This window comes from Hyperolius riggenbachi, chromosome 2, assembly GCF_040937935.1.
Source record: "Hyperolius riggenbachi isolate aHypRig1 chromosome 2, aHypRig1.pri, whole genome shotgun sequence".
In the NCBI taxonomy this organism is placed as follows: domain Eukaryota; kingdom Metazoa; phylum Chordata; class Amphibia; order Anura; family Hyperoliidae; genus Hyperolius; species Hyperolius riggenbachi.
In genome coordinates this window covers 13,607,764-13,620,438 of record NC_090647.1, presented here as the reverse complement: position 1 = coordinate 13,620,438, position 12,675 = coordinate 13,607,764, and the positions used below count along the sequence as shown (strand labels likewise).

At 45.3% G+C, this 12,675-nt stretch overlaps 1 protein-coding gene across 1 annotated transcript; it reads left to right on the top strand.

The window, feature by feature from the left end:
- Positions 1-2,667: 2,667 nt before the first annotated feature.
- LOC137544597 (olfactory receptor 52P1-like) lies at positions 2,668-3,603 on the top strand. Its single transcript, XM_068265693.1, has one exon. The coding sequence runs from the start codon at positions 2,668-2,670 to the stop codon at positions 3,601-3,603; it is 936 nt and encodes a 311-aa protein (XP_068121794.1).
- Positions 3,604-12,675: the final 9,072 nt, after the last annotated feature.

Here is a 12,675-nt window from a genome sequence, read left to right as displayed (position 1 = left end):
TCTGCAAATTTTGATGACAGGTGGTCTATGAGGGGGCAAATTTTGTGGAATCGGTCATAAGCAGGGTGGCCTCTTAGATGACAGGATGTATTGGGCCTGATCTGATGGATAGGAGTGCTAGGGGGGTGACAGGAGGTGATTGATGGGTGTCTCAGGGGGCGGTTAGAGGGGAAAATAGATGCAATCAATGCACTGGGGAGGTGATCGGAAGGGGGTCTGAGGGGGATCTGAGGGTTTGGCCGAGTGATCAGGAGCCCACACGGGGCAAATTAGGGCCTGATCTGATGGGTAGGTGTGCTAGGGGGTGACAGGAGGTGATTGATGGGTGTCTCAAGGTGTGATTAGAGGGGGGAAATAGATGCAAGCAATGCACTGGCGAGGTGATCAGGGCTGGGGTCTGAGGGCGTTCTGAGGTGTGGGCGGGTGATTGGGTGCCCGCAAGGGGCAGATTAGGGTCTAATCTGATGGGTAACAGTGACAGGTGGTGATAGGGGGTGATTGATGGGTAATTAGTGGGTGTTTAGAGGAGAGAATAGATGTAAACAATGGATTTGGGAGGTGATCTGATGTCGGATCTGCGGGCGATCTATTGGTGTGGGTGGGTGATCAGATTGCCCGCAAGGGGCAGGTTAGGGGCTGATTGATGGGTGGCAGTGACAGGGGGTGATTGATGGGTGGCAGTGACAGGGGGTGATTGATGGGTGATTGACAGGTAATCAGTGGGTTATTACAGGGGAGAACAGATGTAAATATTGCACGGGCGAATTGATAAGGGGGGGGTCTGAGGGCAATCTGAGCGTGTGGGCAGGTGATTGGGTGCCCGCAAGGGGCAGATTAGGGTCTAATCTGATGGGTAACAGTGACAGGTGGTGATAGGGGGTGATTGATGGGTAATTAGTGGGTGTTTAGAGGAGAGAATAGATGTAAACAATGGATTTGGGAGGTGATCTGATGTCGGATCTGCGGGCGATCTATTGGTGTGGGTGGGTGATCAGATTGCCCGCAAGGGGCAGGTTAGGGGCTGATTGATGGGTGGCAGTGACAGGGGGTGATTGATGGGTGGCAGTGACAGGGGGTGATTGATGGGTGATTGACAGGTAATCAGTGGGTTATTACAGGGGAGAACAGATGTAAATATTGCACGGGCGAATTGATAAGGGGGGGGTCTGAGGGCAATCTGAGCGTGTGGGCAGGTGATTGGGTGCCCGCAAGGGGCAGATTAGGGTCTAATCTGATGGGTAACAGTGACAGGTGGTGATAGGGGGTGATTGATGGGTAATTAGTGGGTGTTTAGAGGAGAGAATAGATGTAAACAATGGATTTGGGAGGTGATCTGATGTCGGATCTGCGGGCGATCTATTGGTGTGGGGGGGTGATCAGATTGCCCGCAAGGGGCAGATCAGGGGCTGATTGATGGGTGGCAGTGACAGGGGGTGATTGACGGGTGATTGACAGGTGATTGACAGGTGATTGACAGGTGATTGACAGGTGATCAGGGGGGATAGATGCATACAGTACACGGGGGGGGGGGGGTCTGGGGGGGGTCTGGGGAGAATCTGAGGGGTGGGGGGGTGATCAGGAGGGAGTAGGGGGCAGATTAGGGACTTAAAAAAAAAATAGCGTTGACAGATAGTGACAGGGAGTGATTGATGGGTGATTAGGAGGGTGACTGGGTGCAAACAGTGGTCTGGGGGGTGGGCAGGGGGGGGTCTGAGGGGTGCTGTGGGCGATCAGGGGGCAGGGGGGGGGGAAATCAGTGTGTTTGGTGCAGACTAGGGTGGCTGCAGCCTGCCCTGGTGGTCCCTCGGACACTGGGACCACCAGGGCAGGAGGCAGCCAGTATAATAGGCTTTGTATACATTACAAAGCCTATTATACACTGTTGCAGCGGCGATCCGGATGCCAGTAACCCGCCGGCGCTTCCGAACGGCCGGCGGGTTACGGCGAACGGGGGGCGGAGCCAGTCCCCGGCGGCTGATCGCGTCACGAATGACGCGATCGCCGCATAGCCACTCCCGCAGCCGCCCCCGCCGATGGGCGTATTGCGGTCGTTTGGGCCCAGACTTTGCCGCCGCCCATCGGCTGGGGGCGGTCGTTATGTGGTTAAAGTGAGTCTCAAGCAAAATTAAAAAAAAAAAACTACTTACCTAAGGAGAGGTAAGGCTCTGGCTCCTATAGAACCTTCCCATTCCTCTCACAGTCCCTTTAGTTTTGGAGCCCAGGTGCTCCCGAAGATGGCGGCTCTGTACTGCATATGGGCGAGTGTGCAAGAGCGCGTGCTCGGACATGCCCAGTACGGAGCGGGCCCGTCATAAAGAACACTTTGGCTCCCAAAGACCCCTGAAGTTTTCCGCAGTGGCAGAGAGGAGCCTTTGATCCATTGGTCGAAGACCGCTAATGGGGAAGCCAGCGATGGAACGCGGGGCCAGGAGGACCCAGAGCCTTCCCTCTCCTTAGGTAAGTATCTGTTTTTTTTTTTTTTTAATATTACTTTAATATCAGCAGGCAACTCTTCCCTTCTCCACTGCTGAGCTCTATGATATACATACCAGTCTAACAAGCTTGGATAGAAGGCGGGGGGGGGGGGGATACGGCTACCTCAAGCTTCATGTTTCATGTTCCTCTCTTTCAGCGTTTGTTATGGAAGATGGTGGCCTCACACAGAGAATGGCTCTGGCTCAGAATCTCTCTCATTATTTCACAGAATTTTTTTTCTTCCCATTTCCTGGAATCACAAAACAGAGGCAGATCCTGGCCTTCCTGTTCTTCTCGATTTATGGCCTGACCCTTGTCCTAAACCTTGTAATTTCTTCAGCTATTTGGTGGCAGAAGAACCTTCACTCTCCCATGTATGTCCTCATTACTCTCTTCCTCGTGGTAAACATTGCCAGCACCACCACAGTCATGCCCAAGATGACTCTGAGCTTTCTTGGGGTTAACCAGATTTCCCGCGCTGGCTGTCTGACACAGTTATTTATTAGCCAATCAACCTCCATGTTCAAGTCTGTTGTTCTCCTCTTGATGGCATTTGACAGGTATATTGCAATCTGTAGACCACTGCACTACCATACAATAGTAACCAAGACTTCCCTGCTCCACCTGGCCTTAGCAGGACTGGCCAGGAATAGTGTAATTGCAACAGTCTTTCTGTATCTGGCATCAAAACTCAATTACTGTAAGCCCAACATCATCCTGAACTTCATGTGTGAGTACATCGTGCTTGTTAGCTTGGCTTGTGGAGATGTCTCCAGAAGCCAGATAATTGGCTTGATGTCAAGGACAGGTGTCACACTTTCCGATATCACCATCTTGTTGGTCTGCTACATGAAAGTTCTCACAGCAGTCCTGAAGATTGCCTCTGGCAGTGCCCGACATAAAGCTCTTCACACCTGTGGCAACCATGTTCTAGTCGCTCTTCTGGTCTATTTCTGTGGCCTCTTGTCCTCCTTCTTGCACAAGGTGGATGAATCCATTTCATATGACTTTCAGAACCTCACCAGCATAATATACTTTCTTATTCCATCCATGGCCAACCCGGTCATCTATGGTTTGTGTGTCAGGGAAATTAAAGACTGTTTGATGAAGCCCTGGAAAAAGAAATAAGAAAACAAAACATGAGGGCATTATATCTGAGGTCTAAGCCAAAAAATTACAACAAGATTAATAAAGGCGTTAATAATTGTGTGTATTTTAGCATACATGCCTGTCTTAAATCATTGCTGTTCACCTAGACAGCAATCTTGGGTAAATAAAGAGGTGTCTGCCAATCTGGCACAATGCCCTGAGAACTGCTCAGAATTCTTCCTAAGTCCGTTCTGTGGTGTTTTGGTTTATCTGTGTTCACTTTCTTTTTTCTCAGCACATCACGTTTATTGTGGTAAGAAGTAGTGTTGGGCGAACAGTGTTCGCCACTGTTCGGGTTCTGCAGAACATCACCCTGTTCGGGTGATGTTCGAGTTCGGCCGAACACCTCATGGTGTTCGGCAAAACCGTTCGGCCATATGGCCGAACTGCGAGCGCATGGCCGAACGGTCCCCCGAACATTTGGCTAGCGCTGTGATTGGCCGAACGGGTCACGTGGTTCGGCCCGAACGTGCTCTGATTGGCCGAACGGGTCACGTGGGTCGGGTAAATAAATACCCGATCCGCGTCATTTCCCCGTCATTTGTCTGTGGGATTAGCTTTGGGTAGGCAGGCAGGTTAGATAGAGTCTCTCTCGCTCTCCAGCCAGGCTAGCCAGGGTCCCCCCCAGTCAATGTGTGTGCTGCTGCGTTCAGTAGTACACCGGCGCTCAGTCACCACATTACTATTTAGCATTCTGTACTCTGCCAATCAGTGTTATATTGCTGCGATCTGTAGTACACCAACGCTCAGTCACCCTATTACTATTTAGCATTCTGTACTCTGCCAATCAGTGTATATATAGCTGCGATCTGTAGTACACCGGCGCTCAGTCACCCCATTACTATTTAGCATTCTGTACTCTGCCAATCAGTGTATATATAGCTGGGATCTGTAGTACACCAACGCTCAGTCACCCCATTGCTATATAAAGCATTGTGTACGCTGCCAATCAGTGTATATGTTACGGCCAGAACCCGAAGTTTGGCCACTTCTAGTTCTGGCCGGCCACTTCGGGTTCTGGCCGGCCAATTCGCGAAGTGCCCGCTGCGCTGCGGCCAATGTTAGAAACGGATCGTTTACTCTGATATGAATGTATCTTCTGGCCGCAGCGCAGCGGCCAAACGTATTAATTTGTTGCAATTTTTAGCCGGCGGCAATGTAACGATTCAAGCCGCCGGCTTTTTCATCTGCCTCATCTCTCTCCCTCTCTTTCTTATGGGCAGCCGGCGGGGGGGGGGGGGAGGGGACACGCGAGTCCCCCCGGGAGTCGTTCGTCGCAGCAGGGGCAGCAGAGCGGGGAGGCTGCAGACATTGCTTCTGCCAGCACCCGCTCTGCAAGAACGGCAGGCTTCCCTGCCGCGACGAACGACTCCGGAGGGACACGCGTGTCCCCGCCCGGCTGCCCATAAGAAAGAGAGGGAGAGAGATGAGGCAGATGAAAAAGCCGGCGGCTTGAATCGTTACATTGCCGCCGGCTAAAAATTGCAACAAATTAATACGTTTGGCCGCTGCGCTGCGGCCAGAAGATACATTCATATCAGAGTAAACGATCCGTTTCTAACATTGGCCGCAGCGCAGCGGGCACTTCGCGAATTGGCCGGCCAGAACCCGAAGTGGCCGGCCAGAACTAGAAGTGGCCAAACTTCGGGTTCTGGCCGTAACATATATATAGCTGGGATCTGTAGTGCACCAACGCTCAGTCACCCCATTACTATATAAAGCATTGTGTACGCTGCCAATCAGTGTATATATATTACTGGGATCTGTAGTACACCAACGCTCAGTCACTCCATTACTATATAAAGCATTGTGTACGCTGCCAATCAGTGTATATATATATTACTGGGATCTGTAGTGCACCAACGCTCAGTCACCCCATTGCTATTTAGCATTCTGTACTCTGCCAATCAGTGTATATATTACTGGGATCTGTAGTGCACCAACGCTCAGTCACCCCATTACTATATAAAGCATTGTGTACGCTGCCAATCAGTGTATATATATTACTGGGATCTGTAGTACACCAACGCTCAGTCACTCCATTACTATATAAAGCATTGTGCACGCTGCCAATCAGTGTATATATAGCTGGGATCTGTAGTGCACCAACGCTCAGTCACTCCATTACTATATAAAGCATTGTGTACGCTGCCAATCAGTGTATATATAGCTGGGATCTGTAGTGCACCAACGCTCAGTCACTCCATTACTATATAAAGCATTGTGTACGCTGCCAATCAGTGTATATATATTACTGGGATCTGTAGTACACCAACGCTCAGTCACTCCATTACTATATAAAGCATTCTGTACTCTGCCAATCAGTGTATATATAGCTGGGATCTGTAGTGCACCAACGCTCAGTCACTCCATTACTATATAAAGCATTGTGTACGCTGCCAATCAGTGTATATATATTACTGGGATCTGTAGTAAACCAACGCTCAGTCACTCCATTACTATATAAAGCATTGTGTACGCTGCCAATCAGTGTATATATAGCTGGGATCTGTAGTACACCAACGCTCAGTCACTCCATTACTATATAAAGCATTGTGTACGCTGCCAATTAGTGTATATATAGCTGGGATCTGTAGTACACCAACGCTCAGTCACTCCATTACTATATAAAGCATTGTGTACGCTGCCAATCAGTGTATATATATTACTGGGATCTGTAGTGCACCAACGCTCAGTCACCCCATTACTATATAAAGCATTGTGTACGCTGCCAATCAGTGTATATATAGCTGGGATCTGTAGTGCACCAACGCTCAGTTACTCCAGTACTATATAAAGCATTGTGTACGCTGCCAATCAGTGTATATATATTACTGGGATCTGTAATACACCAACGCTCAGTCACCCCATTACTATATAAAGCATTGTGTACGCTGCCAATCAGTGTATATATATTACTGGGATCTGTAGTGCACCAACGCTCAGTCACTCCATTACTATATAAAGCATTGTGTACGCTGCCAATCAGTGTATATATATTACTGGGATCTGTAGTGCACCAACGCTCAGTCACTCCATTACTATATAAAGCATTGTGTACGCTTCCAATCAGTGTATATATATATTACTGGGATCTGTAGTACACCAACGCTCAGTCACCCCATTACTATATAAAGCATTGTGTACGCTGCCAATCAGTGTATATATATTACTGGGATCTGTAGTGCACCAACGCTCAGTCACCCCATTACTATATAAAGCATTGTGTACGCTGCCAATCAGTGTATATATATTACTGGGATCTGTAGTACACCAACGCTCAGTCACCCCATTACTATATAAAGCATTGTGTACGCTGCCAATCAGTGTATATATATTACTGGGATCTGTAGTCCGTTTGGGTAAATATTCATGGTGGAAATAAAAGTTGCCAATTGCTTATTGGGGTATGCTACAGGCCACCTCTTATTAATGAAGCTGCAGAACTGAGATTACTACAGCAGATTGAAAAAGCTGCAGGTAAAAATGAGGTCATAATTATGGGCGACTTCAACTTTCCAGACATTGACTGGAGTATTGAGGCTACCCATTCTGGTAAAAGCAGCAGATTTCTGGCAGCACTACAGGACAATTACTTGACTCAAATGGTAACTGAACCAACTAGGGGGAATGCGTTACTGGATCTGATCATTTCTAATAGACCAGATAATGTATCAAATGTGCAGGTTCAAGAACATTTGGGAAATAGTGATCACAACATGATAACGTTTGAGCTGGTGACTGATAGGCCAAGGGGCAGCGGGACCACTAAAACTATGAACTTTAGAAAAGCAAAGTTCACTCAAATTAGGCAGGCACTAAGTTTGGTGAACTGGGATAATGTCCTACAAGGGAAAGACACTGAAGGGAAATGGCAAGCTTTTAAACTTATACTCAATCAATACTGTAGTATGTATATCCCATATGGAAACAAAATGTCTAGGAATAAAAAAAGGCCTCTATGGATGAATAGAAAGGTTAAAGATAAAATGAAGAGGAAAAAGAATGCCTATAAGGTCTTAAAACAGGAGGGGACCGAGGCTGCACTAAGCAATTATAAGGAGTGCAATAAAAATTGTAAAAAAGAAATTAGGCAGGCAAAGATTGAAGCTGAAAAACAAATCGCTAAGGATATCAAATCTAACCCAAAAAAGTTTTACAAGTACATTAACTCTAAAAAAAGAAAGGTTGACTGTATAGGACTCCTAAAGGATGAGGATGGGAACTCAATGGTGGATGACCAAGGTAAGGCAGAGTTATTAAATGCTTTCTTTGCTTCTGTCTTCACAAAAGAAACAGCACTGTTGCAAACTACAGAGGCGGAAGAGTCTCAATCTTCTAACTGTAATATTAAATACTTAACGCAGGAAGAAGTGAAGGCAAGACTAAATAAATTAAAAATAGACAAGGCACCTGGCCCGGATGGCATGCATCCTCGGGTCCTAAGGGAATTAAGTTCAGTTATAGATAAACCCCTTTATCTTATCTTTTGTGACTCTCTTGCAACTGGCAGAGTCCCAGTGGATTGGCGTACAGCCCACGTTTTCCCATTATTTAAGAAGGGCAAAAAATCTGATCCAGGAAATTATAGACCTGTAAGTTTAACATCAGTTGTATGCAAACTATTTGAGGGGTTACTAAGAGATACTATACATAACTTCATAGTAGAAAATAATCTTATTTCTCAGCATCAACATGGGTTTACTAAAGACAGGTCCTGTTTGACTAACATGCTCAGCTTTTATGAGGTAGTGAATGCTAATATGGATATTGGGAATGCTGTAGAAGTGATATACTTGGACTTTGCAAAGGCCTTCGACACTGTTCCCCACAAAAGTCTGGTGCAAAAGTTGAGGATGCAAGGACTGGGGAAGAGTCTGTGTTCATGGATAGGGAACTGGCTAATGGACAGAAAACAAAGAGTTGTGGTCAATGGATCATACTCAAAATGGGAGACTGTTAGCAGTGGGGTCCCACAGGGGTCTGTTCTGGGTCCAGTGCTCTTCAATTTATTTATTAATGACCTAGTAGATGCAGTAGTGAGCAATGTTGCTATTTTTGCAGATGATACAAAATTGTGCAGAATCATTAACTCTCAGGAAGATAGTGTCATATTGCAACAGGATCTGGATAGGATGGCTATATGGGCACATACATGGCAGATGAAATTCAATGTTGACAAATGTAAGGTCATGCATTTTGGACGTACTAATGGTCTAGCACCATACAAAATAAATGGGATACAGTTGGGGACATCAAACTTGGAGAAGGACTTAGGAGTACTCATTGACAACAAGTTAAATAATCGTACTCAATGCCAAGCAGCTGCAGCTAAAGCTAACAAAATTTTGGGATGCATTAAAAGGGAAATAAAAACTCGAGATGCTAGCATAATATTGCCCCTGTTTAACTCTCTAGTAAGGCCACATCTGGAATATGGAATTCAGTTCTGGGCACCACATTACAAAAAAGATATTGCAGTTTTAGAGCAGGTGCAGAGACGAGCAACAAAATTGATGCGTGGGATGGAAGGTCTCACTTATCAAGAAAGGTTAGATAAACTGGGTTTATTTAGTCTAGAGAAAAGACGCCTTAGAGGGGATCTAATTAACATGTATAAATACATCAGAGGGCAATATAATACCTTGGCGGATGAGCTTTTTGTCCCTAGGCCTTCTCAAAGGACTAGAGGACATGATCTGCGCATGGAGGAAAAACGTTTTAGCCATTTATTTAGGAAAGGGTTCTTTACAGTAAGAGTGATTAAGATGTGGAATGCATTGCCACAGGAAGTCGTTATGGCAAACTCTATACCTGCATTTAAAGGGGGCTTAGATGCTTTCCTTGCGTTGAAAGACATCCATGGCTACAATTACTAGGTAATGCCTAATGATGTTGATCCAGGGATTTTATCTGATTGCCATCTGGAGTCGGGAAGGAATTTTTCCCTTTAGGGGCTAATTGGACCATGCCTTGCAAGGGTTTTTTCGCCTTCCTCTGGATCAACAGGGATATGTGAGGGAGCAGGCTGGTGTTGTACTTTATACTGGTTGAACTCGATGGACGTATGTCTTTTTTCAACCAAAATAACTATGTAACTATGTAGTACACCAACGCTCAGTCACTCCATTACTATATAAAGCATTGTGTACGCTGCCAATCAGTGTATATATATTACTGGGATCTGTAGTGCACCAACGCTCAGTCCCTCCATTACTATATAAAGCATTGTGTACGCTGCCAATCAGTGTATATATAGCTGGGATCTGTAGTGCACCAACGCTCAGTCACTCCATTACTATATAAAGCATTGTGTACGCTGCCAATCAGTGTATATATATTACCGGGATCTGTAGTGCACCAACGCTCAGTCACCCCATTACTATATAAAGCATTGTGTACGCTGCCAATCAGTGTATATATAGCTGGAATCTGTAGTGCACCAACGCTCAGTCACCCCATTACTATATAAAGCATTCTGTACGCTGCCAATCAGTGTATATATAGCTGGGATCTGTAGTACACCAACGCTCAGTCACCCCATTACTATATAAAGCATTGTGTACGCTGCCAATCAGTGTATATATATTACTGGGATCTGTGGTGCACCAACGCTCAGTCACTCCATTACTATATAAAGCATTGTGTACGCTGCCAATCAGTGTATATATAGCTGGGATCTGTAGTGCACCAACGCTCAGTCACCCCATTACTATTTAGCATTCTGTACTCTGCCAATCAGTGTATATATATTGCTGCGATCTGTAGTACACCAACGCTCAGTCACTCCATTACTATATAAAGCATTGTGTACGCTGCCAATTAGTGTATATATAGCTGGGATCTGTAGTACACCAACGCTCAGTCACCCCATAACTATATAAAGCATTCTGTACTCTGCCATTCAGTGTATATATATTACTGGGATCTGTAGTGCACCAACGCTCAGTCACTCCATTACTATATAAAGCATTGTGTACGCTGCCAATCAGTGTATATATATATTACTGGGATCTGTAGTACACCAACGCTCAGTCACTCCATTACTATATAAAGCATTGTGTACGCTGCCAATCAGTGTATATATATTACCGGGATCTGTAGTGCACCAACGCTCAGTCACCCCATTACTATATAAAGCATTGTGTACGCTGCCAATCAGTGTATATATAGCTGGGATCTGTAGTGCACCAACGCTCAGTCACTCCATTACTATATAAAGCATTGTGTACGCTGCCAATCAGTGTATATATATTACTGGGATCTGTAGTGCACCAACGCTCAGTCACTCCATTACTATATAAAGCATTCTGTACTCTGCCAATCAGTGTATATATATATTACTGGGATCTGTAGTGCACCAACGCTCAGTCACTCCATTACTATATAAAGCATTGTGTACACTGCCAATCAGTGTATATATATTACTGGGATTTGTAGTACACCAACACTCAGTCACTCCATTACTATATAAAGCATTGTGTACGCTGCCAATCAGTGTATATATAGCTGGGATCTGTAGTGCACCAACGCTCAGTCACTCCATTACTATATAAAGCATTGTGTACGCTGCCAATCAGTGTATATATATTACTGGGATCTGTAGTACACCAACGCTCAGTCACCCCATTACTATATAAAGCATTGTGTACGCTGCCAATCAGTGTATATATATTACTGGGATCTGTAGTGCACCAACGCTCAGTCACTCCATTACTATATAAAGCATTGTGTACGCTGCCAATCAGTCTATATATATTACTGGGATCTGTAGTACACCAACGCTCAGTCACCCCATTACTATATAAAGCATTGTGTACGCTGCCAATCAGTGTATATATATTGCTGCGATCTGTAGTACACCAACGCTCAGTCACTCCATTACTATATAAAGCATTGTGTACGCTGCCAATCAGTGTATATATAGCTGGGATCTGTAGTGCACCAACGCTCAGTCACCCCATTACTATATAAAGCATTGTGTACGCTGCCAATCAGTGTATATATAGCTGGGATCTGTAGTGCACCAACGCTCAGTCACTCCATTACTATATAAAGCATTGTGCACGCTGCCAATCAGTGTATATATTACTGGGATCTGTAGTGCACCAACGCTCAGTCACTCCATTACTATATAAAGCATTGTGTACGCTCCCAATCAGTGTATATATATTACTGGGATCTGTAGTGCACCAACGCTCAGTCACTCCATTACTATATAAAGCATTGTGTACGCTGCCAATCAGTGTATATATATTACTGGGATCTGTAGTGCACCAACGCTCAGTCACTCCATTACTATATAAAGCATTGTGTACGCTGCCAATCAGTGTATATATATATTACTGGGATCTGTAGTACACCAACGCTCAGTCACTCCATTACTATATAAAGCATTGTGTACGCTGCCAATCAGTGTATATATATTACTGGGATCTGCAGTGCACCAACGCTCAGTCACTCCATTACTATATAAAGCATTGTGTACGCTGCCAATCAGTGTATATATAGCTGGGATCTGTAGTACACCAACGCTCAGTCACCCCATTACTATATAAAGCATTGTGTACGCTGCCAATCAGTGTATATATATTACTGGGATCTGTAGTGCACCAACGCTCAGTCACTCCATTACTATATAAAGCATTGTGTACGCTGCCAATCAGTGTATATATATTACTGGGATCTGTAGTGCACCAACGCTCAGTCACTCCATTACTGTATAAAGCATTGTGTACGCTGCCAATCAGTGTATATATAGCTGGGATCTGTAGTGCACCAACGCTCAGTCACCCCATTACTATTTAGCATTCTGTACTCTGCCAATCAGTGTATATATATTGCTGCGATCTGTAGTGCACCAACGCTCAGTCACTCCATTACTATATAAAGCATTGTGTACGCTGCCAATCAGTGTATATATAGCTGGGATCTGTAGTGCACCAACGCTCAGTCACTCCATTACTATATAAAGCATTGTGTACGCTGCCAATCAGTGTATATATAGCTGGGATCTGTAGTGCACCAACGCTCAGTCACTCCATTACTATA